We start from the raw sequence: 26871 nt of genomic DNA, 5'->3' as shown, positions 1-26871 counted from the left end.
GGAGGGGGGGGGTAGGATATGGACAGCAAGTAGTGGACATAGAGAGAGAGAGAGAGAGCGAGAGAGAGAGAGAGAGAGAGAGAGAGAGAGAGAGAGATCAGAAGGCATAAGAAAAAGTATCTGCATTTGATTGTTTACATTTGATTATTAGCAATCCGGGGAGGGTGTTAGTTTAGGGTTGTAGCTGCCTGGAGGTGAACTTTTATTGCGGTTTTGAAGGAGGATAGAGATGCCCTTTCTTTTATAACTGTTGGGAGCGCATTCCACATTGATGTGGCATAGAAAGAAAATGAGTTAAGACCTTTGTTAGTTCGGAATCTGGGTTTAACGTGGTTAGTGGAGCTCCCCCTGGTGTTGTGGTTATGGCGGTCATTTATGTTAAGGAAGTAGTTTGACATGTACTTCGGTATCAGGGAGGTGTAGTGGATTTTATAGACTAGGCTCAGTGCAAGTTGTTTAACTCTGTCCTCCTCCTTGAGCCAGCCCACTTTGGAGAAGTGGGTAGGAGTGAGGTGGGATCTGGGGTGGAGGTCTAGAAGTAACCTGACTAGCTTGTTCTGGGATGTTTGGAGTTTAGATTTGAGGGTTTTGGAGGTGCTAGGGTACCAGGAGGTGCATGCTTAATCGAAAAAGGGTTGAACGAGAGTTCCCACCAGAATCCTCATGGTGCTTTTGTTGACCAGAGAGGAGATTCTGTAGAGAAATCTCGTTCGTTGGTTAACCTTTTTGATTACCTTGGTTGCCATTTTATCACAGGAAAGGTTAGCCTCTAGAATGGAACCTAGGTAGGTGACCTCATCTTTCCTGGTGATAACAATGTCACCCACTTTTATAGTGAAGTCATTGACTTTCTTAAGGTTGATGTGGGACCCAAACAGGATGGATTCCGTTTTACCCAAGTGTATGGATAGCTTGTTGTCAGCGAGCCAGGTGCAAGTTCTACAGAGCTCAGCACTGAGGATTTTCTCCACCTGTGACTTGTCCTTGCCGGATACCAGCAGGGCAGAGTCATCCGCAAACAAAAACAATTCACAGTCGCATGCCGATGACAAGTCGTTTATGTATATTAGGAACAGTAAAGGTCCCAATATACTGCCTTGGGGGACTCCACAGCTCACCGAGAGGGGGGGGGGACACGGTGCGGTTTACCTCTGTCACCTGCTCCCTCCCCTCCAAGTAAGATTGCATCCAGCTCCATGAGGTTTTGTTAAATCCGATTGCTCTGAGCTTATCCAACAGTATAGCGTGGTTAACGGTGTCAAAGGCCTTCTGAAGGTCCAGCATGACCATGCCGCAGTATTTGCCCGCGTCCACCTCATGTTTGATGTGGTCGGTCAGATAGAGAAGGTGTGTGTCAGTGGAGTGGTTAGTTCTGAAGCCGGATTGGAATTTGTACATGAGTTTATTTGTGGCAAGGTAACTATCGACCTGTTCATAAACTATTTTCTCCATTACTTTAGAAATGGAACTGAGAATAGAAACAGGTCGGTAGTTGCCAGGTTCCAATTTGCTTCCTTTTTTAAAGAGGGGAGTTACTCTTGCTATCTTAAAATCTTTTGGTACTTGGCCTTGTGTAATTGATAGGTTTATTATGTGCGTGATGATCGGGGCAATGATGGAGGCAGAGTCCCTGAGGAATCTGGAGGGAATATTATCAAGGCCGGTGGCCTTGTTTGGGTGGAGCGTGCTCAATTTTTTAAACACCTCATCAGCTGTGACCATTTCTAATTTGAAATTACCGTTGGATACTCCTAGCTTTCTGTAGAAGGCTTTAATGTGTTCTACACCAAAGCGACCAGAGTGGTGGGACAGCTTGTTGACAAGAGTTGCGGCTATGCTGGTGAAAAAGGTGTTAAGTCTGCTTACTACCTCCATTTTGTCTGTAATGAGGGAGTCACCCTCCTTGATGCTGAAGTTGGTGAGTCTGGTTTTAAGTTTCTGGCTGCAACCAGGAAGCTGGTTGTTGAGAATTTTCCAGAGCTCACGTGGCTTATTTGTGTTTTCCTCTATTTTGTCGTTAATGTAATTTTTTTTAAGGATTTAATCAGGTTGGTTGACTTATTTCTTAATTTATTGCATTGCTTTTTGAGAGTTGAAAGGAGTGATTTGAGGTTGATATATACTTTTGGTATTCGGAGTATTTTTTGTCTCTGTCTTTTATGGCAGCTAATATGTCCGGATTCATCCATGGTTCCGAGCGGGCTTTGATCCTGACTGTTTTCACAGGAGCCATATCATTTAGTATCTTTAGGAACGCCGTTTTGAAGCGATCCCAAGCAACATCGACCAGGTTGCTCGCGAGCACAGGGGACCAGTCCCACTCATCTAATTTTAAATTGAAATTGTCATTGGAGTATTTTTTTGAGGGATCTGGATTGCGCTGTTATGTGTTTCTTGTTTTTGTAAGTGTTCCTTTTTTGATCCAGCACCCATCCCAATTGGCTTTTTTGATTTTTTTCCCCCTCTGTTTTGTACATTTTGAAAAAATAAATGTATGGTTGAAGAATACAATTTTCTTGTGATTATGGTAATGATAGGACTTACAGTAAGTGCAACAGTGGTCTAGTGGAGGTGTAGAGTTGATTTTTTTTTAAGCATTTTGGCATTTTTAAAGCATTTTCCAAGCATTTTTTCAGGCCCGGACTGACAGAATTAACCACTTAAAATAATTTTAGGATGTTGTTTTGCAATTGAAGATAACACTTGTTCTTTCTGTGATAGGGAAATAAAATAAACAGTTTATTTTATGAATGCATGCAAAGTAAATCTCTGTGGGATGATGTACAATATTGGCTTTTGCCTGACACTCTAAACTTGTTTTCTGAAATTTATGTTGTTTTGGGGATGTTAAAAAAGAAAAAGAAAAAAAACATAAAATGTGTTTAAAACACAATAATGGAAATGTTTGTTTTATCCACAAATGTATGTTTGCAAAAACAAAAAAATCCTTCCACAAACAATTCAGTCATTTTCTCGCACTTTTATATTGCATAAAGGTCTGGGGACATACATATAAAACAATCACAACACAATCATCATGTTACAAAAGAGAGTAATAAAGATAATTAATAAAATGGATTATAGAGACCCAACATATAATTCATAAAGTCACACATTTTAAAATTGTACAAAGACAACTGTTCAAAAATGTATAAAGTAAATAATAATATGCTTCCTGAAGTGGTCCAGAAGATGTTTCAGATGTGAACCAGTACATATGTATATCATATAAAGGTGCTAATCTATGGGATCATTAATAATTAGAAATAAAAATATGTCACACTTCAATATTTCAAACACATATAAAAAACACTATTATGAATAAGTCTAATTTTGTATGATGAATATATATACACATACATTTTTTTTATTGTATGTAAAATATGTCTGTACTGTTTACTCTCACCTTTTCAGTCAAATTGTTCTGTTCAATTTTTAATAAAAGTACACAATGTTGCATATTATTGCATGTACTTGACCGAAAAAAGCACTAATACAAAATATCTAATCTATAAATGTAGAAGCATATTAAAATAGTGTTACACAAAAAAACAATGTTACACATACAAGGAAATTATCTTGTCTAAAAAGGTATGTACACTAAATGTAATTTGAATGTATCACATGTTTTGTACTGTTTTGGATTTACTGACTTTTTTAGTAAAATTGTTCTTCTTGTAATAGTTTATGTCAATATAAAAGTACACAATGTTGCATATTAATGCATGCAATGGGCTGAAAAAAAATGGTGTATAAATATAGAAGCATGTTGACAAGATTGTGTTACACAAACAACAATGTCACACACGTTATATGTGCTGATGTTGTTATAAAGTCAAAATTAAAGTCTTTACAGTTTATTTCAAATCCTGCAGTTTCATTTGCTGCTGCTGTTCTCACCAGCACACTTGTGTTTCTTACACTGGTACTTATAAGAGAATCTTTCACCACACACACTGCAACTCAACCCTTTATCTCCTGTGTGTGTTCTCATGTGTGCTACAAGGTTTGATTGGTCACAATAGCTTCTGTTGCAGATTGAACATGTGAAAGGTTTCTCACCAGTGTGTGTTCTCGTGTGTACTTTCAAATGTTGACTTTCTCTAAAACTTTTACCACAAATTGAACAGGAAAACGGTTTTTCACCAGTGTGTGTTCTCGTGTGTCTTTTCAAACATTGACTTTCTGTAAAACCTTTGCCACAGATTGAACAGGAAAAAGGTTTTTCACCAGTGTGTGTTCTCATGTGTGCTTTCAAATTGTGACTTTGTACAAAACCTTTACTACAGATTAAACATGTAAAAGATTTTTCTCCAGTGTGTGAAACTTTGTGTGTTTTCAAACTCTGACTGTTTGTAAAACCTTTACCACATTTTGAACAGATAAAAGGTTTTTCACCAGTGTGTATTCTCATGTGTAATTTCAAATTGTGGCTCGTCCCAAAACATTTACCGCAGATTGAACAGATAAAAGGTTTTTCTCCAGTGTGTATTCTCATGTGTCTTTTCTGATAACTATGGTATTTAAAGGTTTTGTCACAGTGAGAACATTTGAAGTGAGTGTTGTCAGTGTGACATGTCTTATCATCTTTAGAGTCTTCATCATCAGTGTCAGGAGAGTGTGACGTTGTGTCCTCACTATCTGATAGTGGAGCTAAGAGCTTGTCTGCTTGTGATCCTCCACAGTGGTCTCCATCAGCTTCTGTTGTCATGTGTTGTGTTGAGCTGCTGCTTGGAGGCTCCGCCTCTCTCTTCTCCTCACTTTCACCTTTGACCTCATCATCTTCACTCTTCACAGGGACACCAGTCACTGGGAACTCCCCCAGTCCTTCAATATGCTCTCCCCCCTGACTGATGCTGTGTTCTGCTGCTTCGTTTTTAATGTGGGGGGGCTTTGGCTCCTCCCCTCCCTCTTTAATGTATTGGGAATGTGGAACCTCTTCTTCCTCATGTATGTTGGGGGATTGTGGTTCCTCCTCCTGCTCATGAGGTAGAGGTTCTTCTTTGACGTCTGCGGGACAGGAGAAAACAGACATTCTTAGGAAAATCCAGCTTTGCTCAGTCACATGAAACATTGTCCTGCACCAACATATGATCTCACAATCTCATCAGTTTCCCATCACAGCAGTCAGGGTACTTCCAGCTGACACATGAAGAAGACCTTCAGGGGAATGCCTCCCCAGGCCAACGTCCAATCCACCTTATTCATATAAAAACATCCTAAAAGTAATTCCTGCAATCCTTAATGGTGGACGCCATACTAGTGTGCTTTTCTCCCTCTGAATAAGTCATACACACACAGGAAATAATGTACCACATGCCAGCCTCCACACAGTAGTACTAGTGATGAGCTCCCCCTGCTGGTGGACAATAATTACGGTAATTTTCACATTTATCTTCAGAGACATGTCTGCTCTAAAAAAAGCATGAGCACAATCAACATGTTGGCCAAAAAAGATGACATCTGTTTTGCTTTCATTTAGATAGTGTCGCCACAGATAAACTGGGATGAAGTAATCAGATTACTGATTACTCCTTCAAAATATAACTTGTTTACCTTATTAATAATAGTAATAATGGATTTGATTAATTTAGTGCGTTTCTAGACACTCAAATTGTGTTAAGAGTGAGAACTAAGAAGGCATCATTCATGCAGTCCACACATTCAATGTGATACGCTACATTTAATTATAATAATAATAATAATAACTAGAAGAAACAATTCCTGAAGGAATTGAGTGTGAATGCTCCAATGCTGAAGTTGAACTGAAATGCTGACAGAATGTAGTATGAATGTAAGAATAGTTTGAATGTTGGAATGGTTTGAATGTGGAAGAGTTTGAATTTCCAGGAAAACCGGAATTTGGTTTGGAACTTGGGAAGGTGTTAGTTTGAATGTCCAGGATGAGTAGAATGTGGTAATGTTGGAATGGTTTGAATATGTTGAAAAATGTGGGAATTTTGCAACGTGGAAAAATGTCTAATTCATTTCAATGGGGACTTCCTGGAAATTTGTGAATTTTGTAAAAAACGGGATTTTTTGGAAAATGATTAAGAACATGAATTAATTGAATTGGTTGGTGTTGGAATTGTTTAAATCGGTCAAAACATTTTGAAGTAGTAACAGTTTTTTAATTGAAAAATGGTACTACAGAATGTTGTGAAATCCGGTAATTTTTAAAGTTCTTAAACCAACTTGGAATGTTTTGTCCTGACTAAGAGGAATGTTTTGACAGTAGAACGATTGAAATGGGTTGAAAATGTGAAAGGAGTCATCGCACTAAAGAAGGTTGGAAATAAGGTTAGAAAGAAACGAGAATTCCTGGAAATTTGTTGAACGTGGAAAAATGGTTGTTGGAATTTCCAGGATGAATTGGATGTGTTGAAAGTGGAATGGTTTGAATGGGTTGAAAAACGTGGGAATTATGGGATTTTGAAAAATTGATCATTCATTTTGAATGGGGAAAATGTCTCTAAAGACTGGGAATTCTAGAAAATCCGGGAATTTCTTTTGTGTGTTGAAAGGGAGCACACAATTCCTGAATACACTGAATATTTTGAAGTTGGAACGGTTTGAATCGGATGAAAAATGTGGGAGTTGTGGAACTTTCATTTTATTCCTTTCAGTGGGAATTTCAAGGACATTTTGGAGAATTTCGGGGAAAGCGGGAATTTTTTTGAAAATGCTAAAACATGTGAATGTTCTGAATGAGTTGAAATGGTTGGTGTTGGATTTTTTTTCAAATCGGTCAAGAAATGTTGAAGTAGTAAATGGAATTTTTTGAATTTCGGGAACACCGGGAATTTTTCCAGTTTAATAAACAACTTTGTTTTTGTTGTCCTGATTAAGAGGATTAATTTGACGGTGGACCGGTTGAAAAATGTTGACAGAAAAAAGGTTGAAAAGGGGTTTGAAAAAACAGAATTCTGGGAATGTTTCTTTTTAACTAGTAAAACTGATAATTAGTTGAAGATGTTGAAGGTTTGAATCGGTTGAAAAATGTGGAAATGGTGGAATTTTGAAAAATGGCAAATTCATTTCGAAAGGGGAAAAATGTCCCGGAAAACCTGTAAACATTGTATACATTTTTATTTGACCAAAAAAGCACACACTTAAATGGTAGTAATAAAAAAAAAAGTGTAAAAGGTAAAAAATGGAACTAAAAACAATAAAAACATTAAAACTGAATTTTATTGTTTTTTTATATAGCCATTGTTATTTACATTTATTTTGACTATTATTTTACTTGTTGTGGTTTATTGGTTACTAACTCATATCCGTTTTTTTAAACTATATTTAAAGTTGAGTTTTGGTAATAAAATAAATACTGGTGTTTTTTCAAATTAATGTATAATTGTGTAATTAATCATGATTACAATATCAATCAAAATAATGGTGATTATTATTTTTGCCATAATGGTCCAGCGCTAACTACCCTTTTTAAACAACAGAGGGTGTAAAACACAATCTATTCTACATGTTTCATTAACTCAAGTTTATCTTTAATGCATCTAAAGCAGTGGTCCCCTACCACCGGGCCGCGGCCCGGTACCGGTCCGTGGGTCGATTGGTACCGGGCCGCACAAGAAATTAAAATTAAATCAACATAAAAAACAAAAGATACACTTACAATTAGTGCACCAACCCAAAAAACCTCCCTCCCGCATTTACACTCATTCGCACAAAAGGGTTGTTTCTTTCTGTTATTAATATGTCCTGTTCCTACATTATATATCAATATAGATCAATACAGTCTGCAGGAATACAGTCCGTAAGCACACATGATTGTATTTTTTTATGACCAAAAAAAAACAATAAAAATACCATACCACCCCCCGTTGACCGGTCCGCAGCTACAAAAAGGTTGGGGACCACTGATCTAAAGGATATAAATATAATTCTATGATGTGTCTTTTTCCCACCATCCATCCATTTTCTACCTCTTGTCCCTTTTGGGGTCACAGGGGGGCTGAAGGCGGGGTACACCCTGGAAAATTCAATAAAAACTTCAAACTATTATGTTATCCTAATTACAAATGTATCCTCCAGTTTGTGGCTATTATAAGGCATATTTCCAGAGGATATGCATTTTTACAGCATGTTTTAAAGAGATAGCATTTAAAAAATGACTTCTGGGTATATTATATTGATCAACTAATTCTTAATTAGGGGGCTTAGTGAGCGGAATAGAGGCGCTCCCATTGACTCCATTGTTAGAATTAGGATAGTTAAGATTTTGCTAACGTTTGTTTACGACTTAAAAAGCATAAAAATAAAAACATGTTATTGTCTTACATAAGGATTGTGAATGATAGGCAAAATAAAAAAAATCTGATCCCCTTTGATAATTTTTCAACATCCTGTGAACGGGCTGATGCTGTGGTGAAAGTGAGAAAATAAATACATGTCGGGAAAATACAAATTTCATCAAACATGGCTGGCAAACTTTTTAAAACCTGGTTAAAGATTGTTGGCGGTAAACCCAGAGAGGCACATGTATGTTGTAAAATTATGTTGGAATTAGCTTTATTATTTAGGTTTAGGGTGCCCCGTCATGGGGCCCGCCACCCGGCCCAGCTCTGACTTGTTCCACCACTGGTCATTGTGATTATATTATATATTTCAAATGTCATTTTCTTGTTATTAATCAAATATACAGTTAGTAAACATGTGAGAGTAAGAAGTAAACAAACCTGTTCTGTGTAACACAACTTGATGTTTCTTGAAAACAGCGTCCAGTAGTTGATTATTCTCCTGCTTTGTTCTAGAAAGTTCCGCCTCGTATTCTGCTATCGTTCTTTCTAACACTACAAATATTTCTTCAACGGCAGCAGTTAGTCGCTGATCCACCAACGCTCTCAACATTTGTAATGTAGACATTTTCACACAATCACAACACTTTACTCTCACACTTGATCTCTACTTAGCGATGTGTTGATAACTTCTGTGTCTTCTGTTAGCAGCTAACAAGCTAAGCTAACTAGCGAGCTAAGCTAACTAGCGAGCTAAGATAACTAACAAGCAAAGATAGCAGGAGAAGCGGCACAGTGCTTCAGGCGATTTTATCCTTAAATAAACAATCAAATATGTATTTTATACGACGTAAATATTTCGAACTGGAGAACAAATAATAAGACTGACTTATTAGCGTTGTGCGCACTTCTTTCTCCGTCAATGTGCTTTCACGACAGTTAGCACACTTGACGTTCTTCTTTTCAGTTTTACGGCAGCTGGCATCCATCTGTGTTGCATTACTGTCATCTTCAGTTTCATTTTATAATGACATGACAATCTCTCCTTGAGTCCAGTATTGTTCAAAAACGTCCTACCCACAAGTCCCAGTACCCTCACTTGTTCACTCACAGTCACTCTTTCTATATTACATTTAGTACATTCCAAAAAAACGTGTTTTATTATTTATAATACTTGACATTGTTCACACATTCCTGCAGGGTGTTTCCCAATGAAAAACTATTGATCATTTAAATAGTTATGTCCAATCCTAATTATGATCATTATTACCTGCTGTTTCCTTACAGTCCCTCTCCATCTTGGAACCCGGACCAGGTTCTCAACAGAAAATAACTGCCTTCCTTTTTCATCTTATCCCAAATGATTTGCCACTGCTGACTAGCCCTCTGTCCAATCGTATACGATGATAAAAGTATTTTATTATTTGAATATTTCATTAAGTACGACCGACAAATCGACAAAAACATTTAAAACAATTATAAAAGCTTTCGTTCAAAATATTCTAAATACAGCATCTCACCTTTTTCAGAACTCTTTTCTAAACTTTCTGGGCTTTTGGTGGATGGACACAATATTACAGATTTGAAACTCTGACATTAGACAATTCTTTTCTATTTCTTTTTTACTGTATTTTACAAAACAAACAAATAAAAAATACGAATAACTTGAAAGTTTGAATTCTTCCAAAAGCAAAGGAGTTTATTTAACAAAAAAACCCCCGGAATTTACCGATAAGGACAAGTCACAGGTGGAGAAAATCCTCAGTGCTGAGCTCTGTAGAACTTGCACCTGGCTCGCTGACAACAAGCTATCCATCCACTTGGGTAAAACAGAATCCATCCTCTTTGGGTCCCACATCAACCTTAAGAAAGTCAATGACTTCACCATAAAAGTGGGTGACATTGTTATCACCAGGAAAGATGAGGTCACCTACCTAGGTTCCATTCTAGAGGCTAACCTTTCCTGTGATAAAATGGCAACCAAGGTAATCAAAAAGGTTAACCAACGAACAAGATTTCTCTACAGAATCTCCTCTCTGGTCAACAAAAGCACCATGAGGATTCTGGCAGGAACTCTCGTTCAACCCTTTTTCGATTACGCATGCACCTCCTGGTACCCTAGCACCTCCAAAACCCTCAAATCTAAACTCCAAACATCTCAGAACAAGCTAGTCAGGTTACTTCTAGACCTCCACCCCAGATCCCACCTCACTCCTACCCACTTCTCCAAAGTGGGCTGGCTCAAGGTGGAGGACAGAGTTAAACAACTTGCAGTGAGCCTAGTCTATAAAATCCGCTACATCTCCCTGATACCAAAGTACATGTCAAACTACTTCCTTAACATAAATGACCGCCATAACCACAACACCAGGGGGAGCTCCACTAACCACGTTAAACCCAGATTCCGAACTAACAAAGGTCTTAACTCATTCTCTTTCTATGCCACATCAATGTGGAATGCGCTCCCAACAGTTATAAAAGAAAGGGCATCTCTATCCTCCTTCAAAACCGCAATAAAAGTTCACCTCCAGGCAGCTACAACCCTAAACTAACACCCTCCCCGGATTGCTAATAATCAAATGCAAACAATCAAATGCAGATACTTTTTCTTATGCCTTCTGATCTCTCTCTCTCTCTCTCTCTCTCTCTCTCTCTCTCTCTCTCTCTCTCTCTCTCTCTCTCTCTCTCTCTCTCTCTCTCTCTCTCTCTGTGTCTCTCTCTCTCTCTCTCTCTCTCTGTCCACTACTTGATGTCCATATCCCCCCCGCCCCCCCTCCACACCCCTGATTGTAAATAATGTAAATAATTCAATGTGATTATCTTGTGTGATGACTGTATTATGATGATAGTATATATGATAGTATATATCTGTATCATGAATCAATTTAAGTGGACCCCGACTTAAACAAGTTGAAAAACTTATTCGGGTGTTACCATTTAGTGGTCAATTGTACGGAATATGTACCTCACTGTGCAACCTACTAATAAAAGTCTCAATCAATCAATCAATACCACTTAAAATCATTTTCAGGATGTTGTTTTGCAATTGAAGACAATTGTTCGTTCTGTGATAGGGAAACAAAATAAACAGTTTATTTTATGAATGTATGCAAAGCAAATCTCTGTGGGATGATGTACAATATTGGCTTTTGCCTGACACTCCAAACTTTGATTGATATTGATAATGTTTTGGGGATGTTTAAAAGAAAACAAAAACATAAAAAAATGTTTAAAACACAATAATGGGGATTTTTTTTTTAAATCCACAAATGTAAGTTTGTAAAAACAAAACCATCCTTCCACAAACAATTCAGCCATTTTCTCTCACTTTTATATTGCATATAGGTCTGGGGGCATATACATAAAACAATTATAACACAATCATCATATTACAAAAGAGAGTAATAAAGATAAATGATTCATAAAGTCACACATTTTAAAATTGTATAAAAGACAAATGATGTATAAAGTAAATAATAATATGCTTCCTGAAGTGGTCCAGAAGATGTTTCAGATGTGAACCAGTACATATGTATATCATATAAAGGTGCTAATCTATGGGATTATTAACAATTACAAATAAAAATATGTCACACTTAAATATTTCCAGCACCTATAAAAACACTATTATGAATAAGTCTAAAATTGTCTGATGAATATATATACACATAACATGTAAAATATGTCTTGTACTGTTTACTCTCACCTTTTCAGTCAAATTGTTCTGTTCAGTTTTTAATAAAAGTACACAATGTTGCATATTAATGCATGTACTTGACTGAAAAAAACACTAATATAAAATATCTAATCTATACAGTAAACTTAGAAGCATATTAAAAAGATTGTTACACAAACAACAATGTCACACATGTTATATGTGCTGATGTTGTTAGAAAGTCAAAATTAAAGTCCTGACGGTTTATTTCAAATCCTGCAGTTTCATTTGCAAAAGCCGTCTGTCCCTGAGCACGATCGCCATCTCCACCTCTCCAACGTCCTTTTTTAACCCCTTAACCAGTGTCATCAAACTAAAATCCTTCATGTCTTGATCTGACTTAAATGTATATATGATCTTGCAGTTATCTTCCATAATCTTTTTCCTCTTTTCTATTCCTTCATCCTCTTCATGTACTCTTTTAGCACTCCACTTTCCTTCATGACCTCCACTCCCCTTCTTTCCTCTCTCCCCTCTAGTCCTATCCATGTCCATACCTTCCTCATACATCCCCTCCTTATCCCCTTCCATCTCCATCCACTCACAAATCAGTTTATGCTCAACCGCCAAAAAGATTAAGACACTCTCACTGTCAGCCACCGCTCCTTGGTTCACTTCCGCTTCCAATCCTCCTCCGTCCTTCCAGCTCTTGCTTTTTCCTCCTTATTCTTCTTTCTATTTCCAGCAGACTAGTAGAACATCTTAGGTGTATTGCTGCCCTCCACAGGCTATTAACAGAATGTCCTCCTTCTGTCCTATGGCCCACACTACAGACTTGGACACAAACAGGACAGAAATTAAAAAGCAGCTTTAAAGGCCTACTGAAAGCCACTACTACCGACCACGCAGTCTGATAGTTTATATATCAATGATGAAATCTTAACATTGCAACACATGCCAATACGGCCGGGTTAACTTATAAAGTGCAATTTTAAATTTCCCGCTAAACTTCCGGTTGAAAACGTCTATGTATGATGACGTATGCGTGTAACGTCACTAGTTAAACGGAAGTATTCGGACACCATTGAATCCCATACAAAAAAGCTCTGTTTTCATCTCAAAATTCCACAGTATTCTGGACATCTGTGTTGGTGAATATTTTGCAATTTGTTTAATGAACAATGAAGACTGCAAAGAAGAAAGTTGTAGGTGGGATCGGTGTATTAGCGGCTGGCTGTAGCAACACAACCAGGAGGACTTTGACTTGGATAGCAGACGCGCTATCCGACGCTAGCCGCCGACCGCACGGATGATCGGGTGAAGTCCTTCGTCCTTCCGTCGATCGCTGGAACGCAGGTGAGCACGGGTGTTGATGAGCAGATGAGGGCTGGCTGGCGTAGGTGGAGCGCTAATGTTTTTATCATAGCTCTGTGAGGTCCCGTTGCTAAGTTAGCTTCAATGGCGTCGTTAGCAACAGCATTGTTAAGCTTCGCCAAGCTGGAAAGCATTAACCGTGTGGTTATAGGTCCATGGTTTAATAGTATTGTAGATTTTCTGTCTATTCTTCCAGTCAGGGGTTTATTTATTTTGTTTCTATCTGTATTCAAGCACGATGCTATCACGTTAGCTCCGTAGCTAAAGTGCTTCGCCGATGTATTGCCGTGGAGATAAATGTCACTGTGAATGTCCATTTCGCGTTCTCGACTCTCATTTTCAAGAGGATATAGTATCCGAGGTGGTTTAAAATACAAATCTGTGATCCACAATAGAAAAAGGAGAGAGTGTGGAATCCAATGAGCCAGCTTGTACCTAAGTTACGGTCAGAGCGAAAAAAGATGCGTCCTTCACTCTCACGTTCCTCATTCACGAATCTTTCATCTTGGCTCAAATTAATGGGGTAATCGTCGCTTTCTCGGTCCGAATCGCTCTCGCTGCTGGTGTAAACAATGGGGAAATGTGAGGAGCCTTTCAACCTGCGACGTCACGCTACTTCCGGTACAGGCAAGGCTTTTTTTATCAGCGACCAAAAGTTGCGAACTTTATCGTCGATGTTCTCTACTAAATCCTTTCAGCAAAAATATGGCAATATCGCGAAATGATCAAGTATGACACATAGAATGGATCTGCTATCCCCGTTTAAATAAAAAAAAAAATCATTTCAGTAGGCCTTTAAGGACGTCAAAACAAAATGTATGCATCCTTTCCAACGGCCGCTGGGTGGCAGCAGAGGCTCCATGTATTACCTGAAGAAACATTTGACTTCTGACCTTTCCACATTATTTATCTCATCTTTACTGCTGGAGTTCAGCTCATTGAGGATGTAAGCTCCATTTTGGTATTTTAATTATCTTTAATTATTCATAAACAGGCTTCAAACAAACCATTATTATCATTACTGCACTCTCTACTAATTCAAACAATTCTAGCACAAAAACATTCAGGATGTTCATACAAACAATATTACACATCCCCAAACGTACCACTTTATTATGGTATTAATATAATATATTATTACATTGAATACTCACAGGTTTATAACAGTGCTGAAAATTTTAATTTCCCCTCTGGGATTAATAAAGTATTTCTGATTCTGATAATTACATCACTCTCATAAAGCCTTTAAAACTGAATATGTTTTTTTTACCATAGCTCAGCTTCACAATGTTGGAATATTGACTGCTGATATTAATATTCTTCTATTGTTTAGAATATTACACTTTACTCTTTTTCTTTGCTCAAATGAACAGGATGAAAGTGTCTTTAGTGGTCACTACTGAGTGTAATTATATATAATGATGTATATAATAATCTTCCATTCTTCACCTTCATTACCGCTTGATTTAACTCTCATCTTATTTTATCCAGAGAGAACTTGACCATAACAAGATGGCTGCACATCAATAAACTGTCACTAAACTTCAATAAAACTAAATATATCGTTTTTGGATATTGTAAAAATGTAAAACACAAATTATGATGGTAAATATTGAAATGAAAGGAATACAGGTAATCACATTTTTAGGAGTTAATATAGATGATGAAGTAGGCTGGACACTACATGTAAGTCATATAAAGAAAATATTTAAAAAAAATGGAGTGCAATACTAACTAGAATAAAATACATACTTACAAATATTAACTACAATTATTGTACCCAACTTCAGTTGAAGCATACATTGTTTATGGCATAAAGGTCTGGGGACATACATACATATAAAACAATCACACAACAACATTCATATTACAAAAGAGAGTAATAAAGATAATTAATAGAATGGATTATAGAGACCCAACAAATGATTCATAAAGTCACACATTTTAAAATTGTATAAAAGACAACTGCTCAAATGATGTATAAAGTAAATAATAATATGCTTCCAGAAGTGGTCCAGAAGATGTTTCAGATGTGAACCAGTAAATATGAACTAAGAGGGATTTATGTGTACTCAAAAGCAAAGGTATGAACAAATGTAAAACAAATATGTATATCATATAAAGGAGTTCATCTGTGGAATCATCTACAATTAGAAAATTAAAACATGTAACACTTCATTATTTCAAAAAACTTATATAAAAACACTATTATGAATAAGTATAAAAGTGAATTATGAATGAACTAACACATACAATGTTTATTGTATGTAACATATTTTATGTATTGTTTATTCTCACCCTTTCAGTCAAATTGTTCTGTTCATTTTAAAGTACACAAATGTGTATATTAACTCATGTACTTGACTGAAATAAAAGCACTAATCTGAAGTGTCTAATCTATAAATGTTAGAATCATATTACCAAGATTGTGTTAAACACACAACAACAATGTCACACATGTTATATGTGCTGATGTTGTTAGAACGTCAAAGTTAAAGTATTGACAGTTTATTTCAAATCCTGGATCTTCATTTGCTGCTGCTGTTCTCACCAGCACACTTGTGTTTCTTACACTGGTACTTATAAGAGAATCGTTCACCACACACACTGCAACTCAACACTTTCTCTCCTGTGTGTCTTCTCATGTGTACTGTAAGAGTGGTTAGGTGACGAAAGCTTTTGTCACAGCTTGAACAGGAGTATGGTTTTTCACCAGTGTGTGTTCTCGTGTGTGATTTTAATTGCTGTCTTTCTATAAAACTTTTACCACACACTAAACATATAAAATGTTTTTCTCCAGTGTGTGTTCTCATGTGTACTTTTAAACTTTGATTTAATACAAAACTTTTACCACATTCTGAGCAGGAAAAAGGTTTTTCTCCAGTATGTATTCTTATGTGTGTTTTCAAATTTTGCCATTGAGTAAAATCTTTACCGCAGGTTGAACATGAAAAAGGTTTTTCTCCAGTGTGTGTTTTCATGTGTGTTTTCAAATTTGGCCTTTGAGTAAAATCTTTACCGCAGATTGAACATGAAAAAGGTTTTTCTCCAGTGTGTATTCTCATGTGTTCTTTCAAATGGTGCCTTACAGTAAAATCTTTACCGCAGATTGAACATGAAAAAGGTTTTTCTCCTGTGTGTGTTCTCTTGTGTCTGTTCAGACAATAACGGCCATGAAAGGTTTTGTGACAGTGAGAACATTTAAAGTGTGTGTTGTCAGTGTGACATGTCTTATCATATTTAGAGTCTTCATCATCAGTGTCAGGAGAGTGTGACGTTGTGTCCTCACTATCTGATAGTGGAGCTAAGAGCTTGTCTGCTTGTGATCCTCCACAGTGGTCTCCATCAGCTTCGGTTGTCATGTGTTGTGTTGAGCTGCTGCTTGGAGGCTCCGCCTCTCTCTTCTCCTCACTTTCACCTTTGACCTCATCATCTTCACTCTTCACAATCACAACAAACACTGGGAACTCCTCCAGTCCTTGAAGATTCTCTCCCATTTTACTGATGATGTGTTCCTCCTCTTCCTCCTTAATGTGGGAGGGCTGTGGCTCCTCCTTCACCATCTTGAAGCTCCACTTCTGTTGCTCAGGGAGAAAATGTTCTTCACAGACGTCTGCAGGACACAAGAAGACAAACACATTTTAGAAACATCCAGCTTTGCTCAGTAAAACGATGCATTCAGAACGTTTACATGTACTTAAGCAAAACAAGTTATTGTATGAACTGCCTTGAAATCTCAGTGGCAGACAAACACGCTGCTCTTTACAACATTACTCACAGGAAAATAAAAACAAGCTACAGCGGGGGAACTTTTTACTAAGGATGGGCCACATCCTACTCATAGGCCCATACCCATAGGCCTACTCAGTGGCCTAGTGGGAGATCGGTAGGTTGTGAGTCATACCAAAGACTATAAAAATGGGACCTATTACCTCCCTGCTTGGCACTTAGCATCAAGGGTTGGAATTGGGGGTTAAATCACCAAAAATGATTCCCGGGCGTGGCCACCGCTGCTGCCCACTGCTCCTCTCACCTCTCAGGGGGTGATCAAGGGTGATGGGTCAAATGCAGAGAATAATTTCGCCACACCAAGTGTGTGTGTGACAATCATTGGTACTTTTTAACATGGCCTAAAATGCATTGTGCGATATTATTTAATATATAATTACTAATAAAATAATTTGAAAACGAGCTACAAAGCCTCCTAATTTAGTTGCTGAAATATGCCGTAACATATTTCACAATTTCCAGAAGTATTTCCTCAAAACTATTACTAATCTACTTGCTAATTTATGATTCTATCTACACTTCCGTTAAAATGTCCTAAACACTTTTTCTTCTGTTTGATACTTTGCATTAGTTTTGGGTGATACTGAGAATTTGGATCCAACACCAAGTAGTTACATGGGCAGTATCAGTCATACCAACGCTGATACTGATACTTCATCTTTTCAAAATCATCCAATGATTCAATTTTGATCACAATTATATATCAGACAAAACACCCCAGAATGGCGGATATCAACTAAATATATAAACGGTTTTCCTACCATGGGTTCTGATTTAAAGGCCTACTGAAATGAGATTTTCTTATTTAAACGGGGATAGCAGGTCCATTCTATGTGTCATACTTGATCATTTCGCGATATTGCCATATTTTTGCTGAAAGGATTTAGTAGAGAACATCGACGATAAAGTTCGCAACTTTTGGTCGCTGATAAAAAAGCCTGGCCTGTACCGGAAGTAGCGTGACGTCACAGGTTGTGGAGCTCCTCACATCTGCACATTGTTTACAATCTTGGCCAGCAGCAGCGAGAGCGATTCGGACCGAGAGAGCGACGATTACCCCATTAATTTGAGCAAGGATGAAAGATTCGTGGATGAGGAAAGTGAGAGTGAAGGATTAGAGGGCAGCGGAAGTGATTCAGATAGGGAAGATGCTGTGAGAGGCGGGTGGGACCTGATTTTCAGCTGGGAATGACTAAAACAGTAAATAAACACAAGACATATATATACTCTATTAGCCACAACACAACCAGGCTTATATTTAATATGCCACAAATTAATCCGCATAACAAACACCTCCCCCCTCCCGTCCATATAACCCACCAATACAACTCAAACACCCGCACAACACACTCAATCCCACAGCCCAAAGTACCGTTCACCTATGTAAAGTTCATACAGCACATATATTTCCCCAAAGTTACGTACGTGACATGCACATAGCGGCACGCACGTACGGGCAAGCGATCAAATGTTTGGAAGCCAAAGCTGCGTACTCACGGTACCGCGTCTGCTATCCAACTCAAAGTCCTCCTGGTTGTGTTGTTGTAGCCAGCCGCTAATACACCGATCCCACCTACAGCTTTCTTTTTTGCTGTCTTCATTGTTCATTAAACAAATTGCAAAAGATTCACCAACACAGATGTCCAGAATATTGTGGAATTTTGCGATGAAAACAGACGACTTAATAGCTGGCCGCAATGGTGTCCCAAATTGTCCGCACAATCCGTGACGTCACGCGCAAACGTCATCATACCGAGACGTTTTCAGCAGGATATTTTCGCGGGAAATTTAAAATTGCACTTTACTAATCTAACCCGGCCGTATTGGCATGTGTTGCAATGTTAAGATTTCATCATTGATATATAAACTATCAGACTGCGTGGTCGGTAGTAGTGGCTTTCAGTAGGCCTTTAAATCCTTGTGTTTTTTGCTTTTAAAGTCCTCGTGTGTCCATGGACTTTCCCTTACAAGAAATAACAGAAAAAAAGGAAACTCAGTGTCTATTTATTTCACACTCACACTACTTTATTTGTTTGGATAAAAAGTTACTGAATCGATTTCAACTCACTGAACCGTTTCGGATCGTACTCTTCTTCTTCTAAAAAAAATATCAAATAATAATAAATCGTATAGGCAACAACAAATTACAAATCGAATCAAATCGTTAAAAGGAATTGTTACTCCCTTAATGACAGCATGTAATATTTACTGTATTTTGGTCATTTTAAGCATTACCAGATTTGATTTTTACTGAGCGCATCACAACCTTCACTTTTCCCTTCAACAACAACAACAATCATGACAGACTTCGTTAGAGACAGCGAAGACTACTTTGAGACAAATCATAATCCAGAAACGTTTATTTTTGGGAGGATGAGCTACAAGTTTTAGAAGCTGATTGCTAAACAGATGCAGCTTTAGTGAAACACTAAGCATCATTTTAATTTCCCTGAAGGAACTCTCCTGAAGGAATCAATAAAGTACCATCTATCTATCCATGTAGCAGTATTGTTAAATGCTAAACAAGATAACATTAAAAAAAAATCAACCACTTACTGTACAATGTCTGCTCTCACCGGGATGCCGACTGATGAGATGTTTATATCTTTCAGAACAAGACATGTTCTCTCCATTTAGCTGATATATTGAGCATAATCCTCACTCCTCTAGGAAGCTAGGAAGAAATGAGCATCTTGCCGTGTCTTCCTAGTGACGTCTTGGGGTTTGAAACTAATTTGACCGACTTCTCGGTCTATGGCCACCACCTTCGCCGATACAAGCGTGAGGCATGATTTGTAATCTACAACAAACTTTTACCAACTCAGCGGCGATGCAGCAGAAGCTCAGTAGCTAGTTTACCTCTCTGCGAGCAAGGAGCCGTTTGACTAAAAGTAGTTCCTCGAAGTTAGCTCTTACAATTACAATGCTGCTAATACTTGGTTAATATACAGGTCACTACGAGTAAATGGAGTAATGTTGGTGATTTTAAAAAGGCACAATTGTTAGAATAATCATGTATATATTATCACACAACTTTATGCTTAAGGGCCGTTGCTATAGTTATCTGTATTTTTCTATCTGTCCAAAAGATTGCCAACCATCTCGTATCAGTGTTGTGTCCAGACTTGGCCTGCTGACTGCCAAGTCCTAACATCGGGTACCGGGACGCAGACAAAGCAGAGACAGGGCGATATCACCAGCGTCAACACATTTGCATTTTTGTATAATCATATATTGTGTCTAACTGGAGCTGTCGAGATTACCCCCCCCCCCCCTTCCCTTAGCGACAGCTTCAGTGATGTAACCAGGGACTTCCCAAATAAATAGAGGAAGCACGCGGGCTGGACTTTTAGAACGTAGTTTGGATCTGTAACTAGAATACAGCCCAAAACACGTGTCTCCACATTGAGCCAAATTGAACTCTGTCTCTGCATGATTCCTTGCTTCTCGTCTGTTTTAATAGATGTCATCAGTGTTTGAACCTGACACAATAGAGGACTACTATTACCTGTAATGTTAGCTGCCTTGTACTAGCAGTTTTTACTATTTAGCATACATATTGGATGACATCTGAATGTTGTGCTTACTTGGACTGTGATGAAGCTGTGAGGACTCAGGTGGTTTGTCTTCACGGTCTTCAGTCTTCACAGAGACAACAGTCAGTGGAAACTTGGTGAGATCCGCCTCCTCCTGCCCTGGAAGACACTCTCCCTCCTGAGTGACCCAGAGATCCTCCTCTTCCTCCTTAATGTGGGGGGGCTGCGGATCCTCCTGCTGCTGAAGGGCACGTTCTTCTTGACGAGCGTTCATCTGCTGGACGTCTGCAAGACAACACAAACAAACTTCAGCTCAGATGTGTCAAATATTTTTTAGTCTCTCAAATATAATATTTTTCAAGTGGACTGAAAGACTTTGCGGTGATGTTCTTCTACACATGGAATAATCATAATTTATTGATTATTATGAATTGTGTGTATAATCTTGTTTTCTACATTTACAGCAATTATTGATAAAGAGTAACAGCTTTTTATAACGTATAGAAAACCTCCTGCTTGGATTTTAATATCGTCATGACTGTAAAGGCTTAGTGGCCACATGCGTGGACAGCACCTTTTAGCTCTTATTTCCACAATTGTGTACACTACTGAATTGGGGTCTTATGGCCGCTTATGTGGACACTTATACTGCCATCTGGTGGTGTCAGTAGAGTATAACATATAATGGAATTTGGGAAAAAAAAGTGTAAAAATAAGAATTAGCATGTCATTAAACATGAAGTACACGTTTGTGTACTTATGGACTAAGTCAGGGGTCGGCAACCTTTACCACTCAAAGAGCCATTTTGACCCGTTTCACAAATTAAAGAAAACAATGGGAGCCACAAAACTCTTTTGAAATTTAAAATGAAATAACACTGCATACAAAGTTTTTTTTTGCTTTGTGCTATGTATAAACCAGGGGTCTCAAACACGCGGCCCGCACCTTAATGTGAAAATGTAATGTTAGTGCGGCCCGCGAGTTTTATATGAATGGCGCTTGACAGCGTCATACTTGCCAACCCACCCGATTTTTCCGGGAGACTCACGAATTTCAGGGCAACTATTCTCTCGAATGTCTGCTGATTTTCACCCTAACAACAATAATAAGGGTGTGCCGTGATGGCACTGCCTTTAGCGCCCTCTACAACCTGTACAAACAGTGTGCCAGCCCAGTTACATGTTGTATGCGGCTTCTGCAGACACACATGAGTGACTGCAAGGCATACTTGGTCAACAGCCATACAGGTCACACTGAGGGTGGCCGTATAAACAACTTTAACACGCTTACTAATAGGCGCCACACTGTGAACCCACACCAAACAAGAATGACAAACACATTTCAGGAGAACATCCGCACCGTAACACAACATAACAAATACCCAGAATCCCTTGCATCCCTAACTCTTCCGGGCTACATTATACACCCCGCTACCACCAAACCCCGCCCCCCCACACATCAACCCCCCCCTCCATGCGTCGGTTGAGGTGGGCGGGGTTGGGGGGGGGGGCGGGGTCTGGTGGTAGCAGGGGTGTATAATGTAGCCCGGAAGAGTTAGGGATGGGCCGGCGCGCAGATAGTATGGTGAAAAAGCGGACGCGGCGACAGGTTGTTAAAGACGCTTAAGGCAGTGCCATCACGGCACGCCCTCAATATTGTTGTCCGGGTGAAATTCGGAGAATGTTTTCCCCGGGAGATTTCCGGGAGAGGCACTGAAATCCGGAAGTCTTCCGGAAAAATCGGGAGGGTCGGGAAGTATGCAGCTGAGCCGCATCAGAGTGGTCAAAAAGCCGCATGCGGCTTCGGAGCTGCGGGTTGCCGACCCCTGGACTAAGTACATCATATCAAAAGATGATTCTTAGTTTTTATTGTAATTAGGGTCCAATAAGCCCAAATAGCAAAGAGAAATAAAAAAAAAAGCATGTGAACAAACAGCTTGGGCCTTAAGAGGTTAAGTCAGTCTGCACGTATAAAAGTTTCATTGTGCTGCAGCATCAAGTGACGCCAACTCGCTCCTCCCAGTACCAACCTACCAGCCAACCTTGACGTGCACCTCCAAAGTAGTCCGACCTCACGTCAACGGTGACAAAGACTGCAGAGCTGTGATTAGTTGGCTTTACTTTTACACGCAATATCCTCTCCTCGTTCTTCCTTCTGCGAAAGCGACATTCTTAAAACCAACAGAAAACCAACAGAAGTGCAGCGAAGCACGTGTAACAAGTGCCAGCGAGTGTGGCCGTGCGATAGTATGTTGGTTGAACCTCACTCACACCTTAAGAAATGTGCTGGCGTGAGAATATATATACACTATATTGCCAAAAGTATCAGGCCACCCATCCAAATGATGAGAATCAGGTGTCCTAATCACTTATAAAATCAAGCACTTAGGCATGGAGAGTGTTTCTACAAACACTTGTGAAAGAATGGGCCGCTCTCAGTGATTTCCAGCGTGGAACTGTCATAGGATGCCACCTGTGCAACGAATCCAGTCGTGAAATGTCCTCGCTCCTAAATATTCCAAAGTCAACTATAATAAGAAAAGTGAAGAGTTTGGGAACAACAGCAACTCAGCCACAAAGTGGTAAGCCACGTTAACTGACAGAGAGAGGTCAGCGCATGCTGAAGCGCATAGTGCAAAGACTTTCTGCACAGTCAGTTGCTACAGAGCTCCAAACTTCATGTGACCTTCCAATTAGCCCACGTACAGTACGCAGAGAGCTTCATGGAATGACAGCTGTATCTAAGCCATACATCACCAAGTCCAATGCAAAGCGTGGGATGCAGTGGTGTGAAGCACGTCGCCACTGGACTCTAGAGCAGTGGAGACGCCTTCTCTGGACTGATGAGTCCCGCTTATTGGTACTTTAATATTTAATCTTTTTCCATCTGGCAATCTGATGGACCAGTCTGGGTTTGGAAGTTGCCAAGAGAACGCTACATTTCGGACTGCATTGTGCCGAGTGGGACATTTGGTGGAGGAGGAATTATGGTGTGGGGTTGTTTTTTCAGGAGTTGGGCTTGGCCTTTAGTTCCAGTGAAAGGAACTTTGAATGCTCCAGGATACAAAAACATTTTGGACAATTCCATGGGATGGCACTTCAAGTTCATATGTGAGTCAAGGCAGGTGGCCAAATACTTTTGGCAATATAGTGTGTGTATATATATATATACACTACCGTTCAAAAGTTTGGGGTCACATTGAAATGTCCTTATTTTTGAAGGAAAAGCACTGTACTTTTCAATGAAGATAACTTTAAACTAGTCTTAACTTTAAAGAAATACACTCTATACATTGCTAATGTGGTAAATGACTATTCTAGCTGCAAATGTCTGGTTTTTGGTGCAATATCTACATAGGTGTATAGAGGCCCATTTCCAGCAACTATCACTCCAGTGTTCTAATGGTACAATGTGTTTGCTCATTGGCTCAGAAGGCTTATTGATGATTAGAAAACCCTTGTGCAATCATGTTCACACATCTGAAAACAGTTTAGCTCGTTACAGAAGCTACAAAACTGACCTTCCTTTGAGCAGATTGAGTTTCTGGAGCATCACATTTGTGGGGTCAATTAAACGCTCAAAATGGCCAGAAAAAAGAACTTTCATCTGAAACTCGACAGTCTATTCTTGTTCTTAGAAATGAAGGCTATTCCACAAAATTGTTTGGGTGACCCCAAACTTTTGAACGGTAGTGTATATATATATATATATATATATATATATATATATATATATATATATATATATATATATATATATTTTTTTTTTTTTTTTTTTTTTTTTTTTTTGAGAGTATTTGGGTACCTCATGATTCGATTACAAACAAAATATTGATGCATGTTCAATTTGTGTACAGTATATTAAAGCCATTTTTAATATTTAACATTTGTTTCATTAAATATTCATTTTTGTCTGACTGAATGAGCATAATCGCTTACAATTGTGTAAATAGTGTATTCGTAATAACAAGCATCAGCTGATTTAATTTCCATGATATGTCCGCCCGAATGCAGCTGAGATAGGCTCCAGCACCCCCCCGCAACCCCAAAAAGGGACAAGTGGTAGAAAATGGATGGATGGATGGTATCAAGGTAATAGAAGTGCATGCTAGCAACATAATTTGCATTTATTGCTAATAAAGTTAGCACCGACACAAAGTAGACTACTGCAATGACCACTGGTCATTGTGATTATATTATATATTCCAAATGTCATTTTCTTGTTATTAATCAAATATAAAGTTAGGTAACATGTGAGAGTAAGAAGTAAACAAACCTGTTCTGTGTAACACAACTTGATGTTTCTTGAAAACAGCGTCCAGTAGTTGATAGTTCTCCTCTTTTGTTCTAGAAAGTTCCGCCTCGTATTCTGCTATCGTTCTTTCTAACACTACAAATATTTCTTCAACGGCAGCAGTTAGTCGCTGATCCACCAACGCTCTCAACATTTGTAATGTAGACATTTTCACACAATCACAACACTTTACTCTCACACTTGATCTCTACTTAGCGATGTGTTGATAACTTCTGTGTCTTCTGTTAGCAGCTAACAAGCTAAGCTAACTAGCGAGCTAAGCTAACTAACAAGCAAAGATAGCAGGAGAAGCGGCACAGTGCTTTAGCGCCTTGAGACGACTTTATCCTTAGATAAACAATCAAATATGTATTTTATACGACGTAAATATTTCGAACTGGAGAACAAATAATAAGACTGACGTCCTGCACACTTCTTTCTCCGTCGATGTGCTTTCACGACAGTTAGCACACTTGACGCTCTTCTTTTCAGTTTTACGGCAGCTGGCATCCATCTGTGTTGCATTACTGCCATCTTCAGTTTCATTTTATAATGACATGACAATCTCTCCTTGAGTGCAGTATTGTTCAAAAACGTCCTATCCACAAGTCCCAGTACCCTCACTTGTTCACTCATAGTCACTCTTTCTATATTATATTTAGTACATTCCAAAAAAACGTGTTTTACTATTTCTAATACTTGACATTGTTCACACATTCCTGCAGGGTGTTTCCCAATTAAAAACTATTGACCATTTAAATAGTTATGTCCAATCCTAATTATGATCATTATTACCTGCTGTTTCCTTACAGTCCCTCTCCATCTTGAAACCCGGACCAGGTTCTGAACAGAAAATAACTGCCTTCCTTTTTCATCATTTTCCCAAATGATTTGCCACTGCTGACTAGCCCTCTGTCCAATCATACTTTTGCCTTCCCTCTTAGATAACTTCATGTTTACATCAATCTCATCTTTCTTGCTTGCTGTTTTTGCATTTAAAACTCAGTTTATAAAATGTTTTATTTTTTAAATTTGGGGTGTAAAAAAATCAGTGTTTTAAAATGTTGTGTATAAAAAAATATGTGTTTTAAAATGTAGTGTATACAAAACAGTGTTTAAAAATATCTGTTTTAAAATTCAGGTGTATAAAAATTCAGTGTTTGAAAAAAATGTAGTGTTTTAAAACTCAGATTGTAAAAATCCGGTATACAAAAATTCGTTTTTTAAAAATGTAGTGTTTTAAAACTCAGGTTATAAAAATTCAGAGTTTTAAAATCTAGTGTGTAATTTAAAAAAAAAACATTTTTATTTGGTGTATAAAAACAGTGTTTGAAAAAAATCAGTGTTTTGAAATTTACTGTGTAAAAATTCAGTGTAAATATGATGTATAAAAAACAGTGTTTAAAAAAAAAATCAATGTTTTAAAATTCAGTGTATAAAAAATATATATTTTAAAATTTGGTGTATAAAAACAGTGTTTCAAAAATGGTTTTAAAATTCAGTGTATAACAATTCAGTGCTTGAAAAATGTTTGTGTTTTAAAACTCAGATTACAAAAATCCAGTGTATAAAAATTCAGTTTTTAAAAACGTAGTGTTTTAAAACACAGTGTAAAAAAATTCTGAGTTTTAAAATCCAGTGGGTAAAAATTCAGTGTATAAAAATTCCACCCATCCATCCATTTTCTACTGCTTGTCCCTTTTGGGGTGGCAGGGGGTGCTGGAGCCTATCTCATTCAGTTTAAAAAAAAATATCAGTGTTTTGAAATTCAGTGTGTAAAAATCGGTGTTTTAAAAAAAAATCGTTGTTTGGAAATTCAGTGTGTAAAAATTAAATGTAAAAATGATCTATGAAAAACAGTGTTTAAAAATATCTGTTTTAAAATACAGTGTATAAAAATTCAGTGTTTGAAAAAAATGTAGTGTTTTAAAACTCAGATTGCAAAAATCCAGTGTACAAAAATTCGTTTTT

The 26871-nt window shown here is 38.1% G+C and overlaps 3 protein-coding genes across 3 annotated transcripts in view; all 3 read right to left on the bottom strand.

Annotated features, from left to right (window-relative positions):
* Positions 1–26871, bottom strand: part of LOC133664592 (oocyte zinc finger protein XlCOF6-like) — a 225970-nt gene that overhangs the window by 49969 nt on the left and 149130 nt on the right. The gene's annotated exons all lie outside the window — the stretch shown is intronic.
* Positions 2970–9253, bottom strand: LOC133664664 (gastrula zinc finger protein XlCGF57.1-like). The gene is made up of 2 exons (XM_062069489.1): positions 8694–9253; positions 2970–5010 (listed from the first exon to the last, which is right to left on the bottom strand). Exons 1-2 carry the CDS (start codon positions 8878–8880, stop codon positions 3878–3880), a joined length of 1320 nt encoding a protein of 439 aa, XP_061925473.1. The 5' UTR covers positions 8881–9253; the 3' UTR covers positions 2970–3877.
* Positions 15053–26871, bottom strand: part of LOC133665227 (zinc finger protein 135-like) — a 37771-nt gene continuing 25952 nt past the window's right edge. The window contains exons 4-6 of the mRNA XM_062070477.1: positions 24883–25096; positions 20658–20891; positions 15053–16894 (exon numbers count right to left, since the gene is read on the bottom strand). Of these exons, the coding sequence (XP_061926461.1) occupies positions 15810–16894; positions 20658–20891; positions 24883–25096 (1533 nt within the window). The 3' untranslated portion in view covers positions 15053–15809. The remainder of the gene's footprint in view (positions 16895–20657; positions 20892–24882; positions 25097–26871) is intronic.

This window comes from Entelurus aequoreus, linkage group LG14 (genome assembly GCF_033978785.1).
Source record: "Entelurus aequoreus isolate RoL-2023_Sb linkage group LG14, RoL_Eaeq_v1.1, whole genome shotgun sequence".
Taxonomy (NCBI): Eukaryota; Metazoa; Chordata; class Actinopteri; order Syngnathiformes; family Syngnathidae; genus Entelurus; species Entelurus aequoreus.
The sequence above is the reverse complement of the archived record's forward strand: the minus strand, read 5'-3'. Positions and strand labels throughout refer to the sequence as shown.

Excerpts from the sequence above, each read along its gene's own strand:
- LOC133664664 (XM_062069489.1), bottom strand. The coding sequence starts at position 8,880 with ATGTCTACATTACAAATGTTGAGAGCGTTGGTGGATCAGCGACTAACT. Across the intron at positions 5,011-8,693 it reads AGTTGTGTTACACAGAACAG|ACGTCAAAGAAGAACCTCTA; the intron begins GTTTGTTTACTT and ends CCTGTCCCGCAG.